At 46.9% G+C, this 11,720-nt stretch overlaps 1 protein-coding gene across 1 annotated transcript; it reads left to right on the top strand.

The window, feature by feature from the left end:
* On the top strand, positions 1-8,404 carry Dut (deoxyuridine triphosphatase). Its single transcript, XM_085696416.2, has 7 exons — positions 1-118; positions 468-621; positions 2,385-2,476; positions 3,568-3,612; positions 7,157-7,231; positions 7,372-7,442; positions 8,009-8,404. The coding sequence occupies exons 1-7, from the start codon at positions 28-30 to the stop codon at positions 8,063-8,065; spliced, it is 585 nt and encodes a 194-aa protein (XP_085552542.2). The 5' UTR covers positions 1-27; the 3' UTR covers positions 8,066-8,404.
* The last annotated feature ends 3,316 nt before the right edge of the window (positions 8,405-11,720 follow it).

Raw genomic sequence — 11,720 nt, 5'->3', positions numbered from 1 at the left:
AGCCAGCGGCCCAGGGAGGCACCCGTCATGGCGCTCCTGTGTGCGCGCCCGCTCCTGCGGGCTCGGCTCCCCGTGCGCGCGCTCCCGCCCGGGCAGAGCCGAACCCGCGACGGAGCCGGTGAAGTCCCCGCCCGGGCCGGGGGTGCGGGCGTTGGGCCGGGAGCGCGCGCGGGTGGAGGGGAAGTCAGGGAGGAAGCAAGCAAGCGCGCGGGTAGGGAGGCTGGGCCTGCTCAGGTAGCCGGGAGCCAGGGCTGGGCTCCGAGCGCGGGAGCGAGTCCATTGGGGTCTCCGAGGAGGGGAGCCCGCCGCGGTCGGAGCCTCCGCTAGGCTGCGCTCGAGCCCTTTGCTGAAGGCGGCGCCCCTGTCCTGCGCGGTGGGCTCGTCCAGGCGGGAGAGGCTTTTTATTTTTTTCTTCCCGGGCTGGAGGGCTCCGGTGCTCATTGCGCTCTTGATTTTTCTACCGTTAGCCGCCATGCCCTGCTCGGAAGACGCGGCCGTTGGCTCGGTCAGCAAGCGGGCTCGGGCCGAGGATGGCTCTTCTCTGCGCTTCGTGCGCCTCTCCGAGCACGCAACGGCTCCCACCCGCGGGTCCGCGCGCGCTGCGGGCTACGACCTGTACAGGTGAGAGCCACGGCCAGGTGGCAGGATTGCAAACCCCGACCCTCGGTGCAGCCGTGGCTCCACCGCGGTCTCGCGGAAACTTTTAAGAGTTCTACTTAAGCAAACCCTGTAGAGGTTTGGGCGAGGGGAACGTAAACGGCTGACATAGCCAAAGCATTGCTCTGCAGCGCGCCCGCCACCCTTTGCAAGGGGAAGGTCCGGTGAGCGCGGCTTATTCTTGACAGAGGTGACGGTCTGCGGTGTGCACGTTAGAAAAGCTACGTGGGAGTCTAGGAAAAGGATCCCTGGACGCTGTTTACATTTCTATACGGCCATGCCGTCCAAAGACTGGGAACTTAAGAAAGGGGGACCCCCCAAGCCGGAGTGACGGCTCAGGGGGCAGAGCTCCCGACCGCTCCGCCCGAGGACCCGAGTTCGATTCCCGGCCCGGCACCGCGTGTAGTTCCGTGACCGTCAGTCAGCGCCGCCCGGCGGCCTGCAGAACGACCCACACACAGTCTCCCACCGTCCACCGTAGATCCGCGTAGAGAACTAGGCAAAAAACAAAAAAAAAAGAAAAAAAGGTAAAGGGGGACCCCAGGCTAGGCTCAGCAGTATAAGCACTTGTCGATGGTCGTCAAGCCTCATGACCCGTGTGTATGCATCTAGCACGGCGAGTCTTTGGAGAGATATTAGATACTTTGCACATCTTGTTAGTAAGCTGGGGTCCTCTCACATCCCACGTGAAAGGAATGGAGCTATCACAGTTGGTTCTCCAGACTGAATTAAGGCCTCCCGAGTAACTTCCAGTGCCGCTCTTTGTAGTCTCTGACGTTTTTAACAGGAAGGGAGCGCGGCCTTTCCTAGGTGCACCTTCGGAAATGGGTTTTAATCCGTGTCCATCCCCAGTGGCTCCTGGGGATGAACACCCAAAATTGGGTGGCCAATTTTCTCCTCAGCCACCGAAGTTCACAGCCACAGCTTGGGAGGTTTGTTGATCCACCTGGCTAAGAAGGAATGCCGCGCATCTCGGCGTCCCACCAGTGATTTGTCTTACCCCTTTCCTCTGCAGGTTCACCCTCACTCAGGAGAATCATGTGTTAGCAGGTTAGAACTGTGCCTGGCATGGAGTGAGGGCCTAGTCAGTGTTAGCTGCTGTTTGCCAGTTTCTTGGCTTTTCATTTTCTTTCCATAAAGTTTGTGAATTCAGTCTACCTTTCGGCTCCCCGTGCTAATACCCAGCCATTGCTTTCAGAGCCGAGAACGCGCAGCTGTGACAGTGTTGGCATCTGCTCGGTCCACTGTTACATTCAGAGAACTGTTAGCTAAGCTGTGAGCCCGTATTTCTCTCCCACCCCCAGCCAGGATCTTACTGTGGAGTTCTGGCTAGCCTGGGGCTCACCAAGATCTCTCTACCTGAGCGCTAGGGTTAAAGGCGTGTGCCACCACCTCCAGCCTAAAGCCGTCTTTAAAGCTAAAAGAAAAACTACCTTCTAAAGAAACGTTTTAGATGAGTTAGGAATTTGTCAATATTGTTTATAGGATCTAAGTTTATATGAAGTAATGACGTAGCTATACATTTTATATGCATTATCACAGCAAAGAATGTTAAAAACAGTTTAATAAAGGGGTGGTGGTGGTGGCATATCCCTTTAATTCCATCACTTGGGAGGTAGAGGCAGGAGGATCTCTTGAGTTCAAGGCCAAGATCTCAATTGTTTAATAAATACTTTATTAAAAGATCTCTTGAGTTTAATAAATACTTTATTTAATTGTCTTTTTAGTGCCTACGATTATACAATAGCACCCATGGAGAAAGCTGTTGTGAAAACAGACATTCAGATCGCTATTCCTTCTGGGTGCTATGGAAGAGTAGGTAAGTGGTTTAAGAAACAGGTAACTGACATCTTAGTGTCATGTGGGCACACAGTGGAGAGCTGATGCAAGCTTGGGCAGTGTCCATCTGGCCACACACTTGGATTCACATGTCTGCGTTCCTTTCTCTTTGCATTTTTACTTCAAATATCTTCTTGAGTTTATAGAGTTGTTACACTGACCCAATTGTTGGTTCTTAAAATGGAAAACATGGGTGGTTTGTAATTGGAGCTTTTTCTAGTAGTGTTGTAACTTTGCAAAAGTTAGTCGGCATAGGAGGTCACATTCTTTGTAAATATAGTGATAAGCGGGACTAGTATTTGTGTAAGAAAGTGGGGTCTTATGATGGCTTTGGCATTTTATATTGTGGGAGAGAGGCCTGAACCCACTGAGCCTTGTCTTGCTCCAGGCCCTAGAGATTAGAGCGAGGGGCACTTGTGTTGTACCGTTACTACTGAGAAGACATGGACTGAGTTTCTGGGGCGTGCCACTTGTCTGGAGACAACGGCTTTTAGATAAGAGACCTGGACTAATACGGTTGTCACACATGCGTGGAGCCTCTAGTAGTACTTTGCTCCTTAAAAGGAGGAAAATGGGTTCTGCTGGTTTGTAGTGTCGCTGACTACACTTTGAAGGTCCCAGCACTGGAAAGAACTGAGTCCACAAAGTTGCCTTCTGACCTACATGCGTGCATGCGCACACACACACACACACACACACACACACACCATACACGGTCATAATAAGTATATATAATTTAAAAACTAGTCAGAAGGCTTCAGATTGAGCTGTACTTGCTCACTTTCCGATCCATCTCAGCAACCCATTGCTCCCTTCGGTACTACAACCAGCCATGTGACTGTGCTTTGGGTTTGTTTTGAATTAAAACAGTATTGAATTTTTCTAAACTATCCTTTTCCAGCTTTGGTAGTATAGTATATGGTAAAAGTGTTCTTTAAGAATGATCTGCTGACATTAAGGTGAAAATAAACACCTTAGAGGAGACCATGGTACTTTAAGTTATATCAAAAATAGTGTATCTATTTCCCCTTACCATTTAAAATGACCACTGTTTTTCAATTTTGTTTTCAGCTCCACGGTCTGGCTTGGCAGTAAAGCACTTCATAGATGTAGGAGGTAACATTTATTTCTTTATTCTATGAGATTTTGTAGTATCCTTGCCTCTAGGAATCTCTAAGTCTGAATAGGCATTAATGCTATGGTTTCAGATACTATTTGATAATGTAATTTCTACTGATCATATATGAAATGCATGTTGTCTTACTAATAACAGGCACTGTCTAACAAAGGGTTTTGCCTTGCTGGACTGATAATCTGTATTTAGTACAAAGATGAGGAAAACCTTTTGTGTGGTTATTTGCTGAACTATTTATTTAGCAAAAGGTTCTAGTTGGACAGCTCTAACTTGTAAGAATTTTCTTAGCTTTGAAAGAAAAGCCATACTTGTTTTGCAAAATGTAGCAAGGTTCTTTGCCCCACAGTACCAAGACTAACTGGTGCTTTTCTCCGTTTCTGGAAAGTGGCACCTGTTTCTCTTGTCACCTTTGGGCAGAGTCGCCTTGTAGCTACAGGGTTTCTAACCGTGCCTCTGTATGTAAAGAATCTTCACTGTCCTGACAGGATTCTTGTGTGTGTGTTCATTTAGTATATGTGAGCATTCTGCCTTTGTGTATACATGTGCAGTGTGCATGCCTGGGTCTTTGGGGGACCAGAAGAGGACCTCATCCCCTGGACCTGGTGTTACAGGAGGTTGTGAGCTGCCTTGAGGGTTCCGTCAGCTGAACCTAGGATCCTCTCCAAGAGCAACAAGTGCTTTTAATTGCTGAGCCGTCTTTGTCGGCACTCCTGAAAGAATGGTGTTTCCGAGCTCTTATTAGGGCACATAACTTCACTGCTGTGGCGGCGCCAGACCCTTGACCTTCCTTTGCCTTCATCCAGTATTTTTGACTGCAGAAACACTGGCCTTCAGATACCTGGGTGTGCTAGATTGTCTTGCGGCCATTTTTACAGAACTGTGTCAAGCAGGGTTTTTTTGTTTGTTTGTTTGTTTGTTTTTAAACGAGAAAATTGGCTTAGCATTGTGTTTCTAATACCACTGTCCTCAGCAGTAGGATCAAAACTGCCCATCCCCTACTGTCCTGTCCTTACTGTTCTGTGCCAGTGTGGGTGTGGGTTGCTTAAGCAGGATGAAGGGCTCCTTGCCCGGACTTGTCTACCCGCAGGCCTCCTGTTTTGGAAAGTACTGGTGTCTCCCATGGTGGCACTAGGTGGCAGTGTGGGGCAAGGCAGATTCCCCAAAACAGTTTTCTGTAGTGTGTAGCCTTAAGGTTGGTATTTACAGTTCTCTCTTGGATTGAGAATTCCCGGGGCTTAGTGAGTTACATTTAATTTTCAGAAATACTTTTTGCAGACTGGAGAGATGGCTCAGTAGTTAAGAGCACTGGCTGCTCTTCCAAAGGAGCTGGGTTCAATTCTGAGCACCGCATAGCAGCTCACAACTGTCTGTAACTCTTATGGCCTCCTCAGGGACAGAGTGCATGTGGTGCATAGACAAATACGCAGGCAAAGCACCCATACACATAAAATAAAAAATTTTAAAACTTTCCTAATTCAAATATAGCTACTTGGGATATACAAATTATCTAACTTAAAGTTATAAAAGGTTTTGTATATTTTTATTGAAACTTCAAAGGGTTTTGAAAGGGACTATACTCATTTGCATAAGGGCATTTAGTGTGCCTGCCTCTGAGGGGTACGAGAGCTAAGTTATGCCTGTGAAGCAGCCAATAGTGTTTGGCACATACTTTAATTCAAGTTAACAGTTCTGTCTCCTAAGGACGTAGCAGATTTTTATGTGGAAACTTCTTTTTCCCCTCCAACCTTGTTTCTAAATTTTGCTCTGCTTAAACCAACTGTCTGGGGGAACATCATGTAGTTGGAAGGTTAGTTTGCCTGGTGGTTGGTGTGAGGTTATTCATAAAATCACACTGTGGTATGTTCTTGGATGCAGAATATCTAAGGAATGTTTTTTAGGTACAAGTTTATCATAGTTGGCCACTGAAGGGAGATGCTGTTAGAAGCCTCAGACTGGGAAGAAGGGTCAAAAGGAAAAGTTGACTCTGCAGGACTGTGTTCTGAATTCACAGCTGGTAGGTGTGGAGCGTTTTCACTAACGTTTCCAACAGTGACATGCCAGAGTCTTGACACAGAAAACCTTGCCTGAAGTCGGTTACCGACTGACAGTTCCAGTGCCTGGTTTTCCCAGTGATAACTTTCCAAGATACTCAGTGCATATTCACGAAGAGATTATTAGAATGCACTGATCTTCACGCAGAGATTACACACAGGGTTCCCCATCTTCAGAGATTATGCACAGTGTTCACCTAATAAAGTACAACCAAAAGATTTGGAAGTCAGTCTGGGTTATTTTACACAGGCTCGTTTATAATCAGTATGCTTATTAGGCTGTGCCTCAAAGGTCTTCCACAGTGGAAATTCTCCAGCCTTCTGTGGTCTTTCGTTCCAGCGTGGGACAGCGCAGACTTATCCTGGGAGTTTCCTTGTGAAGTGGGAGCTGCATTATTCCTGCAGCTAACCTTCCTCCAAAGAGTATGAAAACAGCTGGCCCAATCTTTCTATCAGTTCTTTTCTTAAGTATTGAAGAGTAATAAACTGATAATAAAGGAAACCTTATATAAAATTTGGATTGGTGAAAGGTTTGTTGCTATTCTAGTGGAGACGAAGGGCTGTTAGCCACATTATCTGTCCGGCTCCGGGATGGCTGGGGGCAGTTGCGAGGCCTGTGTCTTCTGGGCTGTGGCAAGGACCTAGCTCAGGTTTCTTGTAAGGATCCATTTAATTTTGTAATATCAAACATGTACTAATTAGATATTTAAAAATAATCTTGGGCCAGCAAGATGGTGTAAAGATCCCCACTGTCATGCCAGGTGACTGGAGTTCACACGCTCATGGTGGCTGGGAGGAACTGACTCCCATAGTTGCCCTCTGACCTCCACTCATGCTGTTGCAACAACAGCAAAATTTTTAAGAGAACTCATTAAGCTTACCAGCCAGTGTTAACTGAACCCTCGTGGTTTTGAAAAGGATAGTGGTTTGAATAGAAAGGGAAATATCACAGCAGTCCTGCCCCATTTTCTTGTGCAGGTGGACCGTTCTAGTAGCTGCAAGACCGCCACGCAGCATGTCACCACTGACGTTTCCCCTGCAGGTTGCTGGACTCGGAGTGTCGCTTCTCTGCTTTAACCAATGAGAGCAGTTAGCAGAGAAGACTTCGAAAGCCTAGATCTTTTTCTCCTAGTCTTTTCAGCATGTCAACTGGGAAGTCGCCCGGGAAGTTGGAGAGGATGTTGGCTCCACACAGTTTGGAGTACAAGCCGCTCACCACTTGATAAGCATTCAGGACGGAACATTGGAACATGTTTTTCAAATGCTTGCTTTTTAGTCATATCATTTGTTTTCAGATTGCAGGACCAAAGTGAGAGTCACTTTGTCAGGCGTAAGAAGACGACTCTGAGGAAGTCTTTGGAAAAGTAGTTTTGAGAGAATCTAAGACACCTGCTGTTCTGGTGGCATAAATCAAAAATAACTATTCTAAAATTATTTTAAATTTTATTTAAATTAATCTAAATTATTCCTTCAGCCGGTGTCATAGACGAAGATTATAGAGGAAATGTTGGTGTTGTGCTGTTTAACTTTGGAAAAGAGAAGTTTGAAGGTGAGTTTAATATGTGGAAAATTTTGAGTTACCCGTGTTAGTAAAACTGACCCCAGTTCTCATTGAATAAGACAGGATAGCAAATACATCAATAAATATCAATAGTAATCTGTGTTTTTATTTTTCTTTCCTTTTTTAAGTAAAAAAAGGTGATCGGATTGCACAGCTCATTTGTGAACAGATTTTTTATCCAGACTTAGAAGAAGTTGAAGTAAGTGCAAATGCTGAGTGGAGAATGAATGGCGTCTCCAAGTGGAGAGGAGGGGTGTTTGGGAGTGTGCTGTGTGTAGCTAAGCAGTGTGCATGACCCATGCTAGTTCAGCTAGATTGGTTTTTCGGTGTGAGACTGTTGAATGTTTTCATCTGGATGAGCGTAGTTTCGGATGGTGGGGGTGACAGGGTAGGCTAAGGGTTTGCGGGTTGTCCGGAGAGCTGTGACTGATTGGCGTGCCTTCCTCCTGTCTGTGGTGGGGGTGACAGGGTAGGCTAAGGGTTTGCGGGTTGTCCGGAGAGCTGTGACTGATTGGCGTGCCTTCCTCCTGTCTGTGGTGGGGGTGACAGGGTAGGCTAAGGGTTTGCGGGTTGTCCGGAGAGCTGTGACTGATTGGCGTGCCTTCCTCCTGTCTATGGTGGGGGTGACAGGGTAGGCTAAGGGTTTGCGGGTTGTTGGTGTGCCTTCCTCCTGTCTATGGTGGGATGACAGGGTAGGCTACGGTTTGCGGGTTGTCCGGAGAGCTGTGACTGATTGGCGTGCCTTTCTCCTCTCTTGTCTTTCAGACACTGGATGACACTGAAAGAGGCTCAGGAGGTTTCGGCTCCACTGGAAAGAACTGAAAATTTGCTAAAGTGCTTTGCTGTGTCAACGCTCTAAAGAAGAGCTTTAGTTCTGGTAGCACGTGCCATGTCCCTAGGATGCAGGAAAGGGGACGACCTGTTACGTCCCATGGGAACTTCTCTCTTCTGCATCTGCTGGTCGCCTGTAAGTCTGCACTGTGACGGTGGCACTGAGAGGCAGGCTTGATGAAACCAAGTATGCAGTTGGGTTTTTTTATTGTATTATTTAAATTCTAGTCCTATATAGCTACTGGTTTTGCTCTAATTGCTTTATTGATTGTAAGTTTGTTGTTTGTCTGCTTGTTTTTTAATTCAATAAAGTTGAAGTCTTTAGCAGAAGCTGTCTTTTACATAAGCTGATACAAGAACCAAAAAAGAGGTCAAGCATGACTCAGGGCTGTAACAGCACTTGGAGACTGAGTCAAGAGCATTGCTGGGAGTTACAGGCCAGCCAGCGCTGCTGTGAGATGCTGTGTGAGGAGGGGGCAGTGTTGTGGGACTGAGACCATCAGGTGTCCTCACCCTGGATTGGAGCCCACAGTGGGCAGACTCTAAAGTAGGACTTGTGCACCAGTGGGGGAGGGGCTGCACCCAGGAGGATGCAAAGGGACCTGAATCACTGAAAACTCGCACAACATGGCGCCCGCTCCTTACAGCCATGGACCCAGAGCCCATTCACTGCACGGCCTGCAAGCAGCTCGGCTGGTCTTGAGTGCCTCACTGTGGATGAAATTGGGGAGGGGATTCTTCCCTGCGCTGCCGTTATCACACAGTTCCCTGGCCCAGTAGGACCGGAGTTAGCTTTGGATTATCTGCCTCTGATTGATTACCTTCCCTCGTGGTCCTGCTGTCTGTCCGCTGTAGCCTTAAGGTAGTGACAGAACAGAAACCTTAAAGATAGGCCAGTTGTAGCTGTAGTAATGATAGCGCTGTGATCTGTGCCTGGACAGTTCAGTTATTTTCTGTTGTGTAAACTATACTCTCCTACCCATCATTTTAGCTGAGAAATGCCTTTTTTTTTTTTTAATCATCCTAAGAAGAGGTGGGGACGGGTATCGTCCCCAAACAGAAAGTAAGATGCTTGTGTGTTCATCTTCCCCACTGGGAGGCTGGCTGTGTACTCAGATGTTCGCATGCTGCCTTTTTAAGTGGAAAGGAAAGGCAATGCCCTGAAAGGCTTACAGAGCCTGAGGGAGTGTGTGAAAAACTGTAAAAGCTGTTTATTTGAAACTGTGTGGCTAACTTGGGAAGTTGGTTTTTTTTTTTTAATTAAGCAGATCTGTGGAATAAGCCTAGTACTTGTATAAGATTTTAGACAAAATTTAATTAATAACATCATTGTGTTTCGGTCCTAATTTTAAAATGGGTTTATGGGAGTGGGGCAGATGCCGTAGTAGCTACTGGTCATGATTGCACTCCTACTGAAGCCCCCAGTGCCAGCTTCTCGCCTCCTTGGGCACATGGACACATGCAAACAAAGACAGACACACACATGGACGCATACAAACACAGACATACACAAACATGGACGCACGCAAACACAGACATACACACAAATATAAAAAAAATTTAAAAAAATAAATCTCTAGGAAAATACACTCTAAAATACTGCTTATTTTTGTCTGTTGCAGTTGGTAAGGTTTTTTTTCCTTTTTGTATTGTCTATAAATTTAAAAATGATCAAAAAAGATTAAATTTTTATGTATATCTTTTAAACTGCATTTTTCTCTGATTTACTATTTTTTTAAACTATTGGTTCTTTGGGAGTTTCACATGCATCCCAATTCCACTTATCTCTCTGGTCCCCCAAGTCCTCACCCCTGCAGTGCCCCCCCCAAGGAAACAAAGCAAGCAGACAAACAAACATAAACAAGAACAAAACAAACAACAACAAAACTCCGCTTCTCCTTTCCCACCTCCCCAAACACTTCTTCACTCATCCTGGTGGCATTGGGGCCTCGGTGTATCATAGTACATACACCCTTTTGTCTTACTAGCTTCACTAGCAAATCTTCGCACTGAGTGACTGGTCTGGTTCAAGGTCTCTGGTCTCCGGCACACTGTCACTGGATCCTCACTGGAATCTCTTCTGGGATAGCTTGAGGCTGCTCCCGAGTCTTAGAGGTCAGGACCAGTCCCTTCTAAGCTCCAGCGAGTCCTAGATGGGGTAGGGTGTGGGCCTGGGTGGTAATTGAGCTGGTCAGTCCTAGCCACCACCCACAGGCCAGGAGCTGGAGTCAGCCCCCCTACCCTCAGGGTTGGTTCACCCTCGCCTGTAGTGAGGGATCGGCTCATCTCTCCTGAGTGCAGGGGTCAGCTCTCTTGCTACAGTGTCCAGCGAGAGGCAAGACCAGCTTTCCTAGGGTCAGCAATGGTGACTTCCAGACGCAGCTGCTGCCAAGGACCATGTCTGGATTCGTGGTCCTATCTCGGCTGGGATCTGGGCTAAAGTCTGAGTCCCACATTGCCATCAAAGATCACTTAGAAGCCCAGAGTTGGAACCCGCGGCCTTGGTGGTCCCCTGTAGCCATTTGGCTGCCAGAACCATCCCGACCTGAGTAGCCAGGATGTCATCTGGGTCCAAGCTGCTACCAAGGGCCATGTCTGGATCTGTGGTTCCGCTGCAGCTGGGGTCTGTGTTGATGTCTCTGGCCGATGTCACCTCAGGGGACCTTAGGAACCATGCGAGATGAAATCAGAGGGCCATGCTGAGCTGGTTCCTATGAGTACTTGTTTAATACAGAAAATGTGTCTAGGTTTTGAAGAAAAACAGAAATAAGAAAACCAAGTTGGGGAACTTTACATTCAAGGTTAAGTTAGGTTCTTACTAAAAAGATTCAATAAACTTCTAGCTCTCTGGGTTTTTTAATTATAAAGAGAATATGTCTTATGCCTGGGTGAGGGCCCAGCTTTTAGGTCCCAGACCATGACAAAATGCTGCCACCTGGTGGCAGCTTTTTAAAATGAGCCTGAATTTGGGTAATTAATGAGTAAAAGAGCCTGAATTTGGGTAATCAATGAGTAAAAGCACCACCTTTCTTTCAGGTTTCTGTGTCTAGTGTGTAGGTGCCAACATTGCACTCACTCAAATTTGGTCTTTTATCGATTATATAAATACAACAACCTAGGTAATGAACTGTCACACACTACCCCTGTAACCATTTAATATATTGAATCTCTGTAAAATAAAGATGAATATCATACTAGAAAAAGTCACGACGATGTAGCTAACAAATCACGCACAGCAAAATTCGCTTGGCCAGCGATAGCAGTTACCTTCAGGAAAGCAGTTTAAAAACACCCTGGTGATGCAACCCGAGATCCCAAACTCGGGCGGACAGGAGGATCACAAGTTCGAAGCCCACCATCGTCTCAGCTTGGGAAGAGTGACAGAGAGGTGGGCGAATAGAGGCACAGCACAGCTGTGATCAGAAAGTGGCAAAGGCGAAGCAAACCAGACTAAACAGGTGTAGAATAGCGTCTGTGTTTTTAGCGGGAGTCTGCAGGGCTACCCTGGAGGGGACGCAATGCCAGGGAAGCTGCAGCCCTCTGTGAGGCCATGGAGATCACTGGAGCCGAACATCAGGACTAATCTAGCATCTGACAACTTTGCTAAGCTGTCACCAGCAGCCATATCGTGAGCAGAGACTGGCCA

Source organism: Myodes glareolus, chromosome 10 (assembly GCF_982192425.1).
Source record: "Myodes glareolus chromosome 10, mMyoGla1.1, whole genome shotgun sequence".
Taxonomy (NCBI): domain Eukaryota; kingdom Metazoa; phylum Chordata; class Mammalia; order Rodentia; family Cricetidae; genus Myodes; species Myodes glareolus.
Note: the sequence above shows the minus strand (reverse complement) of the source record. Positions and strands in the feature narration are given on the sequence as shown.